This window comes from Lepidochelys kempii, chromosome 2 (assembly GCF_965140285.1).
Source record: "Lepidochelys kempii isolate rLepKem1 chromosome 2, rLepKem1.hap1, whole genome shotgun sequence".
NCBI lineage: Eukaryota > Metazoa > Chordata > Testudines > Cheloniidae > Lepidochelys > Lepidochelys kempii.
This window is the reverse complement of record NC_136381.1, coordinates 167,842,610-167,862,743: the sequence shown is the minus strand read 5'-3', so window position 1 is coordinate 167,862,743 and position 20,134 is coordinate 167,842,610. Positions and strand designations below refer to the sequence as shown.

The following is a 20,134-nucleotide window of genomic DNA, read 5'->3' as shown; positions in this document are numbered from 1 at the left end:
GACGAAATAACAGACTATTAATGAGCTTGCCTTGTTGACTAGTGTGCTAGACAGTACATGACTCATATTTCTCAGGGTGCAAGGCTAGGACTAAGAATTTGCTGGTGTCACCCTGTTTGTAGTTCATTAGTGGCTGGGAAAGCATTCTTGTAACTTTGCTGGGAGTGATTTTACATGCTAATGGCTGTGCGAGAGCAGAGCCTGGAAAAGTTGCTTTTTCACTAGCAAAGCAGTATAACAGGAACCCTGGGCTGGAGAGTCTAGCTTGTACCCTGGGGAATGTCACACCCACATAGCTCTACTGAGACCAGATTGAGGATAGGGCTTCTGGCTGGCATTCAAAGGGGTTTGGTGGTGAGCGTGTGTGTAAAATGGTAGAGAGAAGCCTCCGGTGGGCATGCACAAAAGGGCCGAGGCCTCAGAGGGAATGGGTCGAGAGGTGGGGGAGTCTTGGCTAGAAGTGTGTGTGTGGGGGGGGGACTTTACTTAGGGCCCAGGCAACTTCAGCTCCCAATTCACCCTAGTTCCAAGGCTTCAGGTTGCCAATTCCCTCTGAATCAGAGAGCTCTGCCAGTCCCACTGCAGCCTCTGTCTTCCTAATCAACTCCTTCATCTAGGTTAAAGTATTCCACGAGCCTCCTACCTGGGGCTGTGCTGTGATTGAAGCAGGCTTCCCCAACCCTCCAGGTTCCAGTTGTATTCTTCAGACCTTTCCTTGGTCCTTGACTCACTTCTTCCCCTTTGTTCCAGGGCTGGACACCATAGTCTCCTTTATGTGGCTTTGGTATGACTCAGGCAGGCTTCCCCAGCCCACCAATCTCCCTTCTGGTTTTGGTTCCCATTCCAGGGAACCACTCTCCTGTAATTCTCCTCAAGGCAGCCTGCCCTCTCTCTCTACCTGGGAGTCACCTAACAGCTAGGATTTATCATGTTGGATGTAGCTATCTGATTAACACCAACCATCCCGCAGCTAGTCTGCTGCTCCCTTGAACACCTGCTTCCTCAAAGAGGCCCTATCTATGGAATAAGGGTTGGCTGGCCCAGGTCCCACTACCCTTAGAAGGGAACAACCATGCTGTTACAGTGTACCACTTCCAGCAAATTCATGTACCACTGTTTGGGAACCTCTGACCTACAGCATATTCAACTGTCCTACGCTATTTTATGCATTGTAGCTGTAGCTGTGTCGGTCCCAGGATATTAGAGAGACAAGGTGGGTGAAGTAGTATTTCTACTCTGTTTTAGTGATAGTGGGACAAATTTTGCTGCTGTTTACATCTTGTAACTCGATTACCTTCGATTTCCCCCTCAGTTACACTCAGTTGATTTCACTGAAGTTGCTGCTCAGACCAGAATTTGGCCTACTGGGTATAATACCATCTCTAGCTTGCAGGATTACAGGAAGCAGTAGAAGATCAACATGTGGCTCTACATTTTTCAGAATGGTAACTACACCTATGTCCAGAGATGGATGCAAATTCATGAAAAGTCTGTTTATTGTCAGGATTTTTCAGAGTGGTCTGAGAAAAGAGAGAGGGTCCTATGGGAACTATGATTTGCAAGTTAACACCTCTAAAGAAAATATGGAGTCAAATTCATTGCTGCTGAAAATAGGTGCATTGACTTCAGTAGAGCTGCTGCTGCTTAAGGAAGTTGGAAACCCTTAAACTTTTGATGGTAGGTATAAAATGGAGAAGGCTGGGTTAATAACAAAAGTAGACAATACAAATTACTTCATTTTTGTTTATTAATGTTGTCCGTAAACTCTGCATGCTTGGTTAATAGGCTTTGGATACAGACTTCAAGTACAAGAGGCTTTCTATTATACAACAAAAAGACGCCAAGAATCTAAACATTTTCCAACCAAAGTCAAGCCACTCCGTGTATTCTAGTTAGGCACCAACCATCATTTATGTTATTCTAGTGAGATTTTTTTCCCCCTTATCTTCCATTTTTCAACTTTTTTGTTCTCACTTGTATGTTCTAGCTCCTGTCCTTGAGCATTTCAAGTGTCAGGGTGTCTAGCTGGTTATAGATGACAAACTGATGGGATGGGGGGGGGAAGTAATATTGATAACACTCACAGAACATGGTACCTTTGCAGTTTTACAACAAAGAAAAGTAACTGATTAACAGAATTTAGTACTAGAAGGCAAGAGGGCAACAGTAGAACTGTTATAATTTTAAAGCAGTCAAGTGTATTACATATTAGCAATAATCAGTGTTTTAGAATATATTATAATAGGTAATAAAATATATTTGAATCTACTATCACAGTAAGAATGTACATATTGTATTAGCTAAGAAAAATCCAAAAGGTTATTCAAAATTGCTTGATTAATTTTATTTTCCCCCTCATCCAGCAGCTAAATTATATTCTGTGGAATTTGGATATTCTGCGGAATTTGGATATTCTGCTAAAGTGCTCTTACTAGGCTTCATAGTCATCATCAATGTTAAACAACATGAATCAGCACAGATTGTGTCAGCTTTTGAAGAAAAGGCACAACGGATCTGGGTTCATGCATTGACCCCGCATTGGTTTCCAGAAGCCATTTCACCCACAAATGGATTTTATAGCTGCATAAGAGTAACACCATGGTTATGGTGTTTCTTCTAATCACTTAGTTTTCACAAATGATGCTTTTGTTCTTAAATTGATTACATGGCAAAGTATATTTTTTGCAATAAAGTAATGTCAGCACTTCAAGGCAACAATAATACCTTCCTTAACTACCCACCCTTTACCTTCCAAGGGAAAATAGGGTACAGGAAGGTGTGAAAAAAATCCTTCACCTTTTTCTTTTGAATTATAACAAGTCACATCACCCCTGGCATTTAGAAACAAGTAAATATGAAACATAGATTTCCACTTGGTGCTAAGTAAGGGGCACTGTAAATCTACAGACCTTTAACTTCTTGTTTTAAAAAAAGCAATTGGAGCAAAATCTCTTTTTAATTTTTTAAAAATCTTTTTACTACATTTAGAATAATTTCAGTTATAAAAATGGCTATACTTTTTCAAAATGATTACTTAGTATTTGGATTAGAGCTGCATGGAAACAACTTTTTGGTTAAAATGTATTTGTTTCTCAATGAAATTTCATTTTGTCAGAAATTTTCTGACCAGGTCTAGTAAAAATTCATGCTCCGTGCAGTGTTTCCTTCCCTTATGCATTTCCCATTCAGTTACTATGAGACAGGTTTTCATTTCAGTTACAGTAGTAAACCCAGGCAACTCCACTGATTTATGTGGAATTATCTTGGATTTACCCTACCATATCCAACATCAGAATCTGACCTGTCTTGTCCTGCACAGAGCGGTTTATCTACTTACCTCACAAAAACATTGGTCCATCTGGTGGAGGAGCTGTAATTCTTCTCTGGTTACCAGACAAGTGTTTTCTAATGTGAAGCCTGTAAAAATTATTTCCGTATGGGAGACTTATTGGCTAGAAAGCCAGAAGACAAAGCGGCTTCCTTGGTTTTGAGACCAGAATAATGTATTTTTTTAAGTGAACACTTAAGAGGAACAATATGACAGCTAAAATCCTCAGCTTCACTCAGTCTATTGATCATCTGTACACAGTGCACCACATTCTGTGCTTACATATACCCTTAAAATTTCACTTGAACTCCACTTAAGTCAGTGAAGTTACTCTGAATTGATAATAATGTAGCCAAGAGCAATGTTTTGCACAGTGGCTCAATCACCTGTCTGAATGTTGCCTGGTGTTTCAGACTGATTTACCATATCTTCCTTCTCTTCGTTGCATTTGAAATCATTTTTTTTAAAACATCCAGATCAAGGGAATTCAAGCTCCTTTGATATCCATTTATTCTTTTAGTTTACCCCAGAAATGGCAGTCTGGAATTCATATTTTAAATAAGAGTCTTAATAAGGTCAGTGGTCCTGGGGCTCATCCCTGGCAATATTTAAGTTTTATAGGGTAACATAATGATGGAGTGCTTGAACTGCACATTTCCTTTATTCTGTGGGTTTATCAGAATCATAGGCACATATTTTCAACATGGACCTTGAATTATATTTATGGTTTACATTTCTGAAAGTAATATTTCATACTCCAAAGTTACAGTGGATGGAACAAAAACGGACAGTAATACAACAATAAATCATCTTTGACTAACGTGGGAACAGAAGCAACATTTTACAATCACAGTTACAGTGGTATTATGTCTAAGAGGTTTGTTACACATTACACCACATAAATTAGCTGCTTTAAAGACCATATAGCATCATGTCACACAACATAGTTTACAGATTATTCTTCACGTAAATCATTTCCTCAGAAATGAATTTAGAAATACAGAGGCAATATGGTAATTTCATGAAAAGAGTCAGGTAGTGCACAAATTACGATTACAGGTGAAATCCTTACACAGCATTTCAAGATGTATCAATTTGGAGTAGACTGATTTTTTTTAATTCAACATAAAATATAACTCAAAGACAGCCCAATCCCCTTTTAATCGTTAATAATAATTTATATGATGAACAACGCCTCAGATATGACATAGTAATTAATGGTCATCTATGTGGCTTCAGAGCAAATGAATTTTTTAGGCTTACATTGCTGTAAGTATGATATCGATTTAAGTAGGTTAGTCTCAAATGTAATTTTTCTGTTTTTAAATATGTGTAAACCTAACATCTGTTTTCAAGATTTAATTTTTTTTACTTTTAATGAAAAGTTGTAAAACATGGTATTTGATGTGTTAGAAATCCCAGAACAGTAGCATTGTGCTGGTACATGAGAATATGAGAACAACATTGACCAGGCTATTTTTATGGTCCAGTCTGGGAAATTACAAACGTGTACTCAAATGGTAGAAATGATAGAAAGTACATTTGTACTTTGATAATGTTGCTGTTCAATATTCTGAGATGTTAACAGTTCATGATTTTTTTTAAAAATCATTTCAATGTAAATTTATTTTAATACATCACTCACACTTAAAACATTTCAACCAATTTGTAGGAAATGTCTCTCAAAGTCTATCAAATCAACAGAAACATTTAAAGCATGACCACTGTAGGATCATTGGCAGCAGATCCAGGTACAGGGAGGAAATGGGAAGATTGTAGAGGGAATATGTACCCCCAAGGAGCAAATGAGAGCAGGGAATGGGGTGCCTGGGGAAAGGGCCAAATGATCTCAGTCTGTGCAGATTCTCCTGTTCTCCCTTCCCAAACAGGGTACAGGGGATATAAGGATACATAGAATATACTTCAGCCCAGGGAGGCAGAGTGGGTTCCTCCACCCCTGCTTCTTCCCAGAACCCCATCCAGCTAGTTGGACTGAGCCGTGGTTTCTGGATTTAGGTCAATTTTTCATCTAAGTGGAGTGGATTCTTACATGTTCAAAGAATTACACTGTGGGAAGTGGTGGTGTGTGGGGAGGGGAGGTGGGAGTGAGGAAACAGTCTATTCTTTCCTTGCCCTATTGGGTTCAGGAGAACAAACCCCTTTAAATTTAAATACCTATTGTTTTCACTATTTAAAGGTTTGAGTTGGTTCTTCTACCTGCCAGAAGGCTGGCACTACATTCCAGTGACATCAGGTCTATAAACATTTTATTATTGAAGTCAAATCCAAATAAAATGTGCATATTCCTTAGTTTAAAAGTGTTTCTGGTTCCCTAGTTCTTGCAGCACCAGTTAGGCAGTCAGATACTACACTGATGTAAGCCATAGAAGTACCTATGTAGGCAAACAGAATTAGCAATATGCAGAACACTGCATTTTAAGAGGATGGCTGCCTCCAAATAACAAACCCCTTTTAAAGGAAGGTAGAGGAATCTACATAGAAAATTGTTACATTAGGAGCTATTAGAGTTCCTCTAATTCCTTTCTTACCACTGGCTCTGCCACCTAGGAAAGCAGGTGTCTCCAAGGGCCACTTGCAAAACTACCATGGTAACAAATAGACCTGTAATAGGATAGTGCTCTAACTGTATTATAATAAGGTAATTTGGTCCTGTCTACACAGGCAAGAACAAAGAGTGTTAAAACCATTTATAGAACTCCATACAGCCCTGATTTTTACAGGGCCATAATACTGCTTGTTAACATCGCAACAGCACCGCCTGGTTCCATCTATAAATCACTAAGTCCAAATCATGGTATAATGCAGTCAGGAACCATGGTACAACACAATTTGCTGACAGTAATTTTGCTAGTGTAGCTGGGCCATATAATATCAATAGCTACATTTCCCCCCTCATAATTCCCACTCCCACTAAAGAAAATTGATTTTCTCCATGCTGCCAAGTTAACACCCCTCACCTCACCCACATTCCTTATGGCTGCTGCTTGTCCTGTGCTTTCAGAAGTTCAGTTGTTAGCTTTGAGATGTGCTTCCAGGCAAATTGGATATGGACAGACTCCACTGTGCGGGAACAAATGGCAAAACGTAGCACAAACTTCTCTCTCAGGTGACATGGAACCAGATGGATCTTCCTGGCATCATTTATGCTTTTAAGAAGTGCCTCATTCAGTTCATTAGAGCCCTGAAATAATTGTAAACAATAAACATGAATTTTAAATGCTGGTTTGTTATCTCTTGGTCCCACCAACCAGCACTGTCTACCTAACTATAATACCAGCACTAGTCTCCACCCATTATTTCTTCCCATGACCCAAATTCCTCAATCCTTTGCCACCAAAAGTTTGTGAGAATACAGTGGGTCATGGGATAATTTTTCAGTCATTTTGTGAATCATGGACACCAAATGGTTGAGAAGCAGTGGTCTAGGGCATTTCTGATGGCAGACAAGTTTTGGGGGAGAAGAGGTCATCAATATCTGCAATTTTATATAAAAATGTTCATTATTGTAACTGCCTTTCTAATATTTTAAGAGCTAATCAAAGACAATTAGGAAGAAGTTTTGCAATGAAATATTAATATTTGTGAACTAAATCCTACAGTTTTTATTCAAATACAACTCCCATTGAAGACATGTTTGAACATAAAGATAGAAAGGACTGGGTGGGGGAGGGCAGTTAAGCCAAATTCATGTAAGGCTTAAAGTGAAGGTATGAATTTTGCTTATAGTAGCAGAAACCCTAAAAAAAAGTCTGCATTGTTAGAGAACTTGTTCCTCCATATAATACCTACTAGTGATGACCTGCAGCTTTGCCACTCAAGTTTATGGTTTCATAGGAAATATGAGTGGAGGTGGGAGTGTGTGTACATGGTGCTGATGATTTCATGATAATTTGTGAGAGTGGCGGATAAGAGGTATGTTGCAGCGAGGGCCTAGGTGTGTTTGGGGTATTTTGTGTGGAATGGATGTGGCAGTTGGGCCAAGTAATCCAGCATCTGTGTAGTCTTCACACAATGAAATGCAAATTAGCTGTAGAGTAAGGGTGGTGATTGAGTTTTCTTTGACATCCCAATGGTCTAGGACTCTTAGCATGGCATAGATACATTACATTGCATACTTCATAGTAGTTGTACACTGCACAGCTGTATTTTGTAAAGTCAAAATGGCTGAGAACTTAAAAGTTGGACAGTAAGAGACAATATACTCTTGTCATGATTCATCCTGGTAATATTCTAAACATAAAGCTATCAACTTGTAGTATGTAGTTGTTTGTTGCTTGTAGTTGCTTGTAGTTGTTTCCATCACGACAAATGACTCTATGGACGTTCTAGGCTTCAGAGTAACACAAAAAACAGGTGACAGTGCTGGAATCTTATACAGATTATCTTATCAGGCATTAGAGTTTTTTAGAAATATGAATAAAGTAATTCTCCCCACTGTCAGTTAGATTGTATCCGCTTTCCATAGATAGGGAAACTGAGGCAGGGAGGTTAAAATGACTTGCTGAAGGTCACAGAAGGAGTCTCTAATGCATGAATCATTAGATTATGCTTCCTTCCATTGCAGTGGCACCTTGAAATGCCTTCTGTACTCTCCATGGCTGAGTGGTAGGATTTTATTTTTGAGAGTGACCAGTGTGGTGCCAGTCCCAACTCCTAATGTTCCAAGCAGTGCTTTTGAGAGGTCTGATCTCCCACTTCGACCCAACTAGAGTCATATGAGTCATTCCCAGGCAAACATTTGAAAGGGCCATGTTTATCAGTTCAGGTTTGGGACTGAAAACAGATTTTTCCAAAGAGAAATAAATTGTTTTAAATTAATCTTTTAAAAAAACATGCACAAACTATCCAAAGGGACCCATTCCTGGTTGTTTTTACTGCATACTTTTCTATGTCTTTTTATTATGCCCTTTTAGGGGAATGTACCTAACTCTTATACCAGCAGGCTTGGAGTTACACCCTGAACCTTGCGGACCAGTTTGCAGTACTTTTTCAGGGTAGCCTTTGTTGACCTCAAGTGTTGGCAGTTGTTTTGCACAGATACGTCTGAGGTTATGCAGCAACTCCTCCCTCAGTCGCTTCTGTCCTGCTGCCCGGTAAGTAGGTGAAACAGGTTTACACGGGAGGCATAGATTGCTGCTGTCAGAACACAGGCAATTCAGAAATGAACTGAATCAATCTGCAAAGCTTTCAGGGGCAGATTTGCAATAGCACCTAAAACATTTAGGAACACAAGTCCAGTGGGACCTGTGATCCTAACTCCCTTACGTGCTTTTGAAAACCTCCCCTTTAGAACACATGCTATAGTTCTTTCAGTACTATACACGGTGGCAAGCCTAACTAATTTTGCCCTTTTGGGGGAAAAAAAACATACGGAAGGTAATTGACAGTTTCCCTACTGTCACAAGTGGGAAATGTCTTCTTCCACACACCCTTTGATCATGTTATAATAGAGACGGTCCCAAATCAAAATGCTATATGCAATTTACCCTGTACTTTGAGGAAGTTTGACTCCTGGCAGGCAGACCCTTATCTCTGCAGAAAATCATGATGAAACATGAACTGCGCTCTCACTACTGATCACCAAGACAACTAATCTCACACTCAATTTTTTGTTGGTGAGCTTTCTGTCCTGGGCACATATATATCTCTTTGTTCTGGATGATAATCCATCATAAAATTGATGATCCTTTCCCTCTATATTCAACATGTCATTCAACAGCACAGCATTAGCATTTAGGTCTCAGTTATCTCATGTTAAGTTACTGCTCTCTTGAAAAATAGCTGTGCACATCTTTTTTCTCTTATATTCCCACAGAAGCTCTTAGGGGTTGCTTTGACACTCTGGTGTCACATCAAATTGAAGTTAGTGAGGACTAATCCCCTCCCAGAGCTTTGGGAGGCAAGTAGCCAGCACTGATCGAGCATGTCAGTTTTAATAAGACATTATTCTTCCTGCCCCTCAGAGAAATTGACCAACTTTTCTCATATTCATCTGCAGTCATGACAAGGAAACCAAAAATTAACCCATTGACACATTAGCCCCCAGATTTTTCCTTTGGAGAGCACTCTACCATATGATACCTAGGCATCATTAGTGCATCTGTTCAATAGTGTGAAAGGAAAAAATGCAGAGATTTAAAAGTTTTAATTAAGCAAGACAACGAAAAAAGTTTAATCAAAAACAAAAGGGAAAAAATTAAACTTTTCACTATCTCTAGATATTGCATCAAGTTTTCTTTCTCGGTATGCGGCACTATCACCCCAATCCCCCATCACGAACAATAGAGAAGAGGTGCGGGTACATTAGATCTAAAGGGGATTTTCCTGGGAATTTGATAAACACAAAACTTGATTTTGAAAGAGTGATTCAGAAAGTGAGTAAAGCCACAGAGACAATGGTGGGCAGCCCTTCATACAAACATTTGTGCAACAGTGGTAAAATCCAAAAAGGAGGAGGGCTTGAAGGCCTTGTTGCCTCCAGGTTGCTAAAGAATCTAGCATTGCTCTAGCCAAGTCTTTATTCTGAAAAGTGCCCAAGACATCCAGCATCTGCCCACTATTTCATAATTGTCCATTATGAGGGTCTTACACCTTCCTTTGAGCATCAGAGACAGAAGACTGGACTTAAATGGACCATTGGTCTGATCAAATGTGACAATTCATGCGTTGCCATGCTCCATTTCACCAGGAATGCTCCTTGAAAGTACAGATAGAGCACTTCACAGCTGTCACCAGACCTACAAAATTCTCTGTGTCTGCTTATTCCATATGAGAAAATAGGTCTAAAAATATTTTTCATGTCAGCAATAACTTCCACAAGCCCTATGCCTCAAAACCTTCCATTGAGCTTGCCAAGGTTCCTTCCCCACCCTGAACTCTAGGGTACAGATGTGGGGACCTGCATGAAAAAAACCCTAAGCTTATTTTTACCAGCTTAGGTTAAAACTTCCCCAAGGTACAAACTATTTTACCTTTTGTCCCTGGACTTTATTGCTGCCACCACCAAGCGTCTAACAAATATAACAGGGAAAGAGCCCACTTGGAAACGTCTTTCCCCCCAAAACCTACACCCCCTTTCCTGGGGAAGGCTTGATAAAAGTCCTCACCAATTTGCATAGGTGAACACAGACCCAAACCCTTGGATCTTAAGAACAATGAAAAAGAAATCAAGTTCTTAAAAGAAGAATTTTAATTAAAGAAAAAGTAAAAGGATCACCTCTGTAAAATCAGGATGGTAAATACCTTCCAGGGTAATCAGATTCAAAACATAGAGAATCCCTCTAGGCTAAACCTTAAGTTACAAAAAGACACAAAAACAGGAATATACATTCCATTCAGCACAACTTATTTTATCAGCCATTTAAAGAAAACAGAATCTAACGCTTATCTAACTAGATTGCTTACTGACTTTTTACAGGAGTTCTGACCTGCATTCCTGCTCTGGACCCGGCAAAAGCAACACACAGACAGAGAGAACCTTTGTTTCTGCCCCCTCCAGCTTTGAAAGCATGTTGTCTCCTCATTGGTCATTTTGGTCAGGTGCCAGCGAGGTTGTCTTAGCTTCTTAACCCTTTACAGGTGAAAGGGTTTTTCCTCTGGCCAGGAGGGATTTAAAGGTGTTTACCCTTCCCTTTATATTTATGACACGCCCCCCAAATCACAGATAGGGTGAAATGCTGGCTGTGATTTCTTCCTGGAGCTCGAGGAGAAAACAGAGTTAATAAGACACATGCACCTCTAAATATACTACCAAGTATATCAAGACTAACAATATTTTTCACATCTCAAGGACGATTTTAACCAGTTGATTCTAGGAAACTTTCACAGGAGAGTGCATCAGCCACTTTGTTAGAAGCTCCTGAGATGTGTTGTATGTCGAAATCAAAATCTTGGAGAGCTAAACTCCGCCAAATAAGTTTTTTGTTATTTCCTGTGGTGGTATGAAGCCACTGTAGCGCAGCATGGTTGGTTTGCAGGTGGAAACGCCGTCCACAAACATATGGGCATAGCTTTTCCAGAGCGTAGACAATGGCGTAACATTCTTTTTCACTGACTGACCAGTTGCTGTCCCTCTCAGACAGCTTCTTGCTGAGAAACACTACAGGGTGGAATTCTTGATCTGGTCCTTCCTGCATTAAAACTGCTCCCACACCACGCTCAGATGCATCTGTGGTTACTAGGAACGGTTTGTCAAAGTCTGGGACCCTTAGCACAGGGTCAGACATGAGTGTCGCTTTAAGCTGGTTAAAGGCCTTCTGACACTCTTCGGTCCACTGAATGGCATTTGGCTGTTTCTTTTTAGTTAGGTCTGTCAGTGGGGCGGCGATTTGGTTGTATTGCGGTACAAATCGCCTGTAATATCCAGCCAAGCCTAAGAAGGATTGGACCTGTTTCTTTGACTTTGGGACAGGCCACTTTTGGTTAGCATCCACTTTGGCCTGTAGGGGGTTGATAGTTCCTTGACCCACCTGGTGTCCAAGGTAAGACACTCTGTTTAGGCCTATTTGACATTTCTTAGCCTTAACAGGTAGTCCTGCCTCCCTTACGCGCTCGAAGACTTTTTGTAGATGTTCCAGGTGTTCTGCCCAGGAATCCGAAAATATGGCCACATCGTCAAGGTAGGTGACTGCATATTCTCCCAATCCCACTAGGAGACCATCTACAAGTCTTTGGAAGGTGGCGGGTGCATTCCGCAGCCCAAAAGGGAGTACATTAAATTCATACAGCCCAACGTATGTGGTGAAGGCTGACCTTTCCTTGGGGGATTCATCTAGAGGTACCTGCCAGTACCCCTTGGTTAAGTCCAAGGTAGAGATGAACTGCGCCCGTCCCAGTTTCTCTAATAGTTCATCTGTGTGTGGCATTGGATAGTTGTCTGGGTGAGTTACAGTGTTTAGCTTATGGTAGTCCACGCAGAAACGTATCTCCCCATCTGGTTTGGGAACTAGAACCACTGGAGATGCCCAGGCACTGCCAGAGGGGTGGATTACCTCCATCTGTAGCATATCCTGGATCTCCCGTTCTATAGCAGTTTTAGCTTGAGGAGACACTTGGTAAGGTTGGACTTTAATTGGGTGAGCATTATCTGTGTCAATGGAGTGGTATGCCCATTCAGTCAGTCCTGGGGTGGCTGAGAACATCAGCGCATAGCTAGTGCACAGCTCCTTGATCTGCTGTCGCTGCATACGCCCAAGGGTCATGGAGAGGCTCACCTCTTCCACGCCACCAGCACTTTTCCCTTCATAGTAGACACCTTCAGGCCACTCAGCGTCATTTCCTCACTGGGCTGTAAACTGACAAACCTTTAATTCTCTGGAATAAAAGGGCTTTAGAGAATTAATATGGTACACCTTAGGCTTTCGGTTGGAGGTGGGGAATGCTGTGAGATAATTAACAGCTCCCAGGTGCTCCTGGACCGTGAATGGCCCTTCCCACGACACTTCCGTTTTATGGGCTTGGAGCACCTTTAAGACAATGACCTGGTCCCCTACTTTGAAGGAACGCTCTCTGGCATGTTTATCATACCAGGCTTTTTGCTCTTTTTGAGCATCCTGTAGGTTTTGTTTAGCAAGGGCTAAAGAGGTTCAGAGGGTGTTTTGTAGGTTGGTTACAAAGTCCAGAATGTGAGTTCCTGGAGAAGGTGTAAACGCCTCCTATTGCTGCTTCACCAACTGTAATGGCCCCTTAACCTCGCGGCCATATACAAGTTAAAATTGTGAAAACCCTAAACTGGGATGTGGTACAGCTCTGTAGGCAAAGAGCAACTGCTGCAAAACTAGGTCCCAATCATTGGAGTGCTCATTTACGAATTTACGTATCATGGTCCCCAAAGTCCCATTAAATTTCTCCACCAGGCCATTTGTTTGATGATGGTAAGGGGTGGTAACCAAGTGATTCACCCCATCAGCTTCCCAAAGGCTTTCCATAGTTCCCGCCAGGAAATTTGTTCCTGCATTTGTGAGGATGTCGGAGGGCCAACCTACCCTGGCAAAAATGTCCGCTAGTGCCTGGCACACACTTTTAGCCCTGGTGTTGCTTAGAGCTACTGTTTCCGGCCATCGGGGGGCAAAATCCATGAAAGTCAGTATGTACTGCTTTCCTCTGGGTGTCTTTTTTGGAAAAGGACCTGGAATATCCACAGCTACTCTCTGAAATGGAACCTCAATGATGGGGAGTGGCTGGAGAGGGGTTTTGACCTGGTCTTGGAGTTTTCCCACTCTTTGGCATACCTCACAAGACCGGACATAGGTAGAAACATCCTTGCCCATTCCCTTCCAGTGGAATGACTTCCCCAAATGGTCTTTGGTCCTGTTCACCCCAGCATGGCCACTGGGATGATCGTGGGCTAAGATCAAGAGCTTTACCCGGTACTTAGTTGGAACTACCAACTGTCTCTGAGGATGCCAGTCTTCCTGGTGTCCACCAGAAAGAGTTTCCTTGTATAAAAGTCCCTTTCTACAACAAACCTGGATTGATTAGAAGAGCTGAGAGGTGGTGGGTTGCTCTGTGCCGCCGTCCAAGCTCTCTGGAGGCTTTCAACTGCTTCCTGTTCGGTCTAGAACTGTTCCCTTGATGCTGGAGACATCAGTTCCTCATTGGATTGTGGATCTAGGCTTGGTCCCTCTGGAAGCGATGTAGGGAATGGGGCTGTTTCCGTTGATTGTGAACTGCTCTCCGCTGGTGCACTATGTTCAGGTTCAGGCTCCGGCTGAGCCTCTTGTGTGAGGTTATCGGCTGCTACCGGTTCAGGTTCGGTGGGGCCCTCTGGTGTTGGAGTTGCAAGTCCAGGATTCAGTGCTGGCAATGGTTCTGATGCTGGTTGTTCCGCCGGTTCTGGGGCTGGCTCTGACTGGGTCTCTGGGACTGGATCCACTACTGCTGTTGCAGACATTGGCATGGGGTCCGGTTCCATTACCTCTGACCGGGTCCTGGTAGAAGTTTCCGGAACAGAGCTAAGTGTGATGGCTTGCTTAGCCTGGCTGTGGGTGACCATTCCCACCCTCTTGGCTCGCTTCACATGATTGGCCAAGTCTTTCCCCAACAGCATGGGGATGGGATAATCATCACAGACTGCAAAAGTCCACGTTCCTGATCAGCCCTTGTACTGGACAGGCAACTTGGCTGTAGACAAATTGAAAGAGTTGGACTTGAAGGGTTGAATTGTCACTTGGATCTCTGGGTCGATTAAATTGGCGTCCACTAAGGAAGCCTGGATAGCTGACACTTGTGCTCTGGTGTCCCTCCATGCGGTGACCTTCTTCCCGCCCACACTCACAGTCTCCCTCTGCTCTGAGGGTATCTGGGAGGTATCTGGGCCTGAGGACCTCTGGTGTGATTCCAGTGCAATGAACTGTAATCTGTTGGGATTCTTGGGGCAGTTGGCCTTTACATGCCCCAGCTCTTTACATTTAGAACATCCTCCAGCTGACGGGTCATTGGGACGAGGTGAGTTGCTGGAGAATGGTGTTGGCAGGATGATAAGGTGTCTGGAGTATTCCTTGGTGTGTAGCTGGGGCCTTGGGCTGCCCCCGGTAGTAGGGGGTGGTCTGAGGGTGTCCCTTCTGGTATCCGCTCCAACTGCGACCAGGGTTGTTCCTCTCTCCTTCCTCCACCCATTTTGTTCCGGCTTGCCCCGCCTCTCTGGAGGTTTGGGACTGCTTGTATTGATCAGCATAAGAAACAAGACTTTCTGCTGAGTCCATTTCCTTATCCCATAAACACTGTTTTATTTCCTCCTTGGACATAGTCAGGAATTGCTCCTGAGCTATCAAATCACACATTCCGTCAAAGCTAGTGACACTCCTTCCTTGGACCCATTTATCTAACAGATCCTTCATCTGGTTTAGATAAGCCACATTACTTAATCCAGGCCCTTTCTTAAGGGTTCGAAATTTTACTCTGTACGTTTCAGATGTAATCTGAAATTGCTTTAAAACCAAATCCTTGAACTTATTATAGTCAGAAGCCTCATCAATAGGCATCTTATTGAATATGTCCAGAGCTCTTCCAGTTAACTTTGCGACCATTGTGGTCATCTTGTGAGCTTCAGGAATTTTATGGAGAGTGCACAGTCTCTCAAAGGTGAGAAAATATTCAGCAATATCACTGGATTCATCATACTGTGGACATAGTCGCTCCCATTTGTGGATTGTTGGGGAAGGATGGTTAGGGTTATCCAGTAGATTCCGCTCAGCCTTTGCCATCTCCAGTGCATGCTTCCTCTTTTTTTCCTTCTCCATCTCAGCATGCTTCCTCTCTTTTTCCTTTTCCTCCATTTCGTTTTCCCTTGCCTCCATAGCGCTCCTGTGGGCAGCCTCCCTTTCCTCCTGAGCATGCTTCCATTCTTTATCCTTTGTCTCCATAGCTCTCCTGTGGGCAGCCTCTTTGGCTGTTTCTGCCTTGGGCTCTGTCATGTTTGCCTCTCTGTTTTTCACTAACTTTACACCCGAGACTTAGAAATAAAACAAACAAACAAAACTTGCCTTTTCCAAAAAAAAAAAAAAAAAAAAAGGGTTGTGCTGTAGCCGGATACTTATGTTCTCTGATAGGGATTGTCAGCCTACAGAAAGATCCTTTAAAAAAAAAAAAACTAACACCTTTTTCTCCAGGCAAATAGGCAGAAAAAGCCTCTAGTTGCTCTTAGCAAAAAAACAAACAAACAAACAACAACCCACCTCTTCAAGTCTGTGAAGACTTGTGAATTTCCCTGCAGGAGGTTTAACTACCCTGCCTTTAGGTAGAGAAAACTCCAGCTCACAAAAGACAATTCCCTTTTGTCTCTGCTCTGGCCCCCAAGCAGAGACAAAAAAATTCTCACGGCTTTCAGCTTAAAACCTGCTTTCCAACAGCCCAAAGGGGGAAAAAAACTCCCTTTTTAAAATCTGTGCTTCTGGTTCAAAAAATCTCAAATTGATCTCAAAATGATTTCAAGTTAATCCCACCGCTCTGCCACCATGTCAAGGTTCCTTCCCCACCCTGAACTCTAGGGTACAGATGTGGGGACCTGCATGAAATAACTCCTAAGCTCATTTTTACCAGCTTAGGTTAAAACTTCCCCAAGGTACAAACTATTTTACCTTTTGCCCCTGGACTTTATTGCTGCCACCACCAAGCGTCTAACAAATATAAAAGGGAAAGATCCCACTTGGAAACATCTTTCCTCCCAAAATCCCCCCAGGCCCTACACCCCCTTTCCTGGGGAAGGCTTGATAAAAAAATCCTCACCAATTTGCATAGGTGAACACAGACCCAAACCCTTGGATCTTACGAACAATGAATTACAGGGTAATCAGATTCAAAACATAGAGAAGCCCTCTCGGCAAAATCTTAAATTACAAAAAGATACAGAAACAGGAATATACATTCCATTCAGCACAACTTATTTTATCAGCCATTTAAACAAACAGACTCTAACGCATATCTAACTAGATTGCTTACTGACTTTTACAGGAGTTCTGACCTGCATTCCTGCTCTGGTCCTGGTTTGTGCCCCCCACCCCCAGCTTTGAAAGTATCTTGTTTCCTCATTGGTCATTTTGGTCAGGTGCCAGCAAGGTTGTCTTAGCTTCTTAACCCTTTACAGGTGAAAGGGTTTTCCCCCTGGCCAGGAGGGATTTAAAGATGTTTACCCTTCCCTTTATATTTATGACAGAACTATTGAAAAACTTATTATTAGGAAGAAAAAAATATTCAGAACTTTAACAGGCCTTTGCTAATCAGAAAAACTCCACAATGTTGCATCTGTTCTACCAGCAGGGTATCCTTTTTTATTTACAGCACAGGTACAAAAGAAACTACTTTACTACCCCAGCTCAGTTCAGCTGAAACCTTCATTGTTAGGCATTCATCTTGATTCCTCAACCAGTTGCATCAAACCCCAGGTAACTGAGACAATTGAACAACCAAGAAAGTAATGTCTGAAAAATAACATCATGCCATCAAAAGAAGCTGGACTTGCTTGTTCGTCTTAAGAAAAGTTAAAAGCCACATTTAAGTGTTTTTAACAAGGAATCTCTGTGTTGTTCATATTCAGTGTTCCAGTTCAGCTCATTAAGGTACCAGTTCCAGCTCCATAATTAGTTAACACTGAATTGAGTTTTGCACTTGAAGCAGGGATGCAGCCTTTTTTATGATGTATGAAGAATACTGAGTGTTCAGCATTTACTCTGTACAGCAGATGTACAGCATTTACTCTGAGTACAGAATGAATTTTGAATGTTTATAAGTAAATCTGTTAATTGGTTTATGAATAATAATGTAAATTAGGTCCTTTAAGAAACTTAGCACTCAGTCAGACTTTTTTTGTTCTGAACTATATTAACAAACAATGCAGATTCTTTAAGCTTTACATATAGTTAAAATTCACTGTGCTTGGGCTACATTTGGATAAATTAGGTTGTAATTAAGCTAAGTTATTAACTATTGTTGTCGCTAATTATAATTATATAGGGTACAAACAGATTCTGGTCAACAGCTCTAGTTACTATGATGTCAGAGTTAACAGCAAATCATCAGCCTTCCTCCATATCTAATTTCCATGCTACAATTCTATTGGTATTAATGAGTCAGTGGTATGAGAGAGATTGGACTCATGCATCAAGAGTTCTCACTGGGAGATAAATTGTCCCCAGCTGTCCTTGCTCCTTAAAGATTCCAGGGTTCCATGCTGGCTGAGTATATCTGTGCTTGAAAGGCTGTCCATGGCACTGCTGTCTCCACTTCACTGGGCACTAGCACTAAGGTAGTATTGTCTCCCTAACGCAGCCCCCTTCCCCACCCCAGGACCTCTGCTTCCCTCTGCTCAATCTCCCCACATTCTCCTCCGGGTCCTCTAACGGCCTCACTTACTTCCACGTTGTGGCCACTTCCTGCCTCTTCTTGGCTCTCCACAGTACTGCTTTATGGTGTCTGGAGAGTGGACTACGTATGAGGGGGAGAGGGAAACAGACTTGCCCTGGGCAAAATTACGGCTGTATGTGGGGATGAGGGTTGCATTACAGAGACTGGTGCTATGCAAACAGGAGGGCCCATGGTGGGACATAAGGTGTGAGGAAGGAGACCAGTCCCTGAGAGATGCCTCTGATTTAATGGACTGCCCCTGTAGTACTGGTATGGTACTCAGAGGAGCCAAAAGAGAAGGGCCACTGGAAGTCTTTCAAGTGTGGATGTCTTTATACTAGCTCCCCACCCCAGGCCTCTGCCCATGCACAGCTCTGTTCTCCTCAACACAGGACTCCCCTGCCTATTTCCCACCTATCACTCATGTCTCATGCATGTCTCCCTGGTCTTCTTCCCTCTACCCTTGCCATTGGATCTCCCTGTATCCCCTTATTCTCACATTCACACCCTGACACTTTCCCCTACTCTAAACACCACCACAGAACCCTCTTCTCTCAGTAATATTCCTCTATGCTATCACTCACATCTTGATCCAGTGTGGTCCAGCTCGCCTCCGGGATTTTATAGATAGCCACATTTACAAAAAAAAGTTAATATTATCTTTTTCTTTCCAATATAAAATTCTAAATATAAAATATAAAATAGTAAAATTCTGCTTTCATATTCTGGAATGTTATTTGCCAAATTAAATTATATATTTTAAAGGTTTTTTAAAAGATATCCTGAATCCTGAATAACTAAGCCAATTGCAAATTAAGGGCCAGATTCACCAATTGATCTTGACTCATATGTGATGATCTGGTGATGCAAAGCAACTATAAGTCTAATTTAACAGGTTAATGCACACTCGTTGCTTTCTACTGCTCCAGAGTTACCCAGAGCATACTGATGAATCTGGCTCTAAAAGTTTTAAGAAAAAAAGATTTATTGTTGATGGTTCTCATCTTCAAATTATAAGAAATAACATATGGTAACTTTCTTGGGTTTCTGGTTTAGTGTTCATGATTGACATTTTAATAATTAAAAACACCCCACACTAAAAGAAGTTCCCAGAATACACCTGCCCTCCACATATTAAGATGGCACTAAGGTTAACAGTGCATTCAATAATTTAAGATTAAAACAAAACACAGTTTCGGCACCCAAACAATCTTAACCAGGCTCTATAATGACACTATGAACAAACATTGGTTTTAAAAACCAGTTTAATCTACATCCTAAAATGCATTGATCATATGGCTATTACATAGTGTCAATACAGGGCAGTGTTATGGTTGTTCAGGTGCCTTTTCACTGTGCATTTCCATACCATAACATGCTAGGATTTCTTTAAATTTAATCTTATGCTAAAAAAAATAATCTGGCTCAAAATTGCTTCTTTGATCCTCTTTGGTTTATGTAGTGTATCAAGAGTTTTCTACAATTTAAAATAAATAAATAGGTTATCTATAATAATATGTAATCCAGTGCAATATATTCTATCAATAGCTTCAAAAAACAAGAGGGAACATTAGAAGGCATTGCTATTTTACCTTTAGTCGGAAGCATACCAGTCCCAGTGTGACCTCAGCACAGATCTCAAATCGTTTATCCTGAAGTACCAAGTTTTCAAATTCATGTGACAGTTTTACATGCTAGAGAGAGAAAGAGAGCAAAGTCTATATTGTATCAGTCAGATTGGCAAATGTTATTTTTTGATTAATCTGTTCACACATTCAACCCTTTACAAAAACTTCTAAAAAGCCACATACTAACACTCTGTCTATTCATAAAAACAACAAGGAGTCTGGTGGCACCTTAAAGACTAACAGATTTACTAGGGCATAAGCTTCCGTGGGTAAAACACCACTTCTTCATATGCAGTGTTTTACCCACGAAAGCTTATGC

The 20,134-nt window shown here is 41.6% G+C and overlaps 1 protein-coding gene across 2 annotated transcripts in view; it reads right to left on the bottom strand.

The window, feature by feature from the left end:
- Positions 1-1,738: 1,738 nt before the first annotated feature.
- Positions 1,739-20,134, bottom strand: part of DDC (dopa decarboxylase) — a 124,291-nt gene continuing 105,895 nt past the window's right edge. For both annotated transcript variants that reach the window (XM_073332726.2, XM_078851674.1), the window contains exons 14-15: positions 19,780-19,881; positions 1,739-6,530 (exon numbers count right to left, since the gene is read on the bottom strand). In XM_073332726.2, the coding sequence (XP_073188827.2) occupies positions 6,321-6,530; positions 19,780-19,881 (312 nt within the window). In that variant the 3' untranslated portion in view covers positions 1,739-6,320. The remainder of the gene's footprint in view (positions 6,531-19,779; positions 19,882-20,134) is intronic.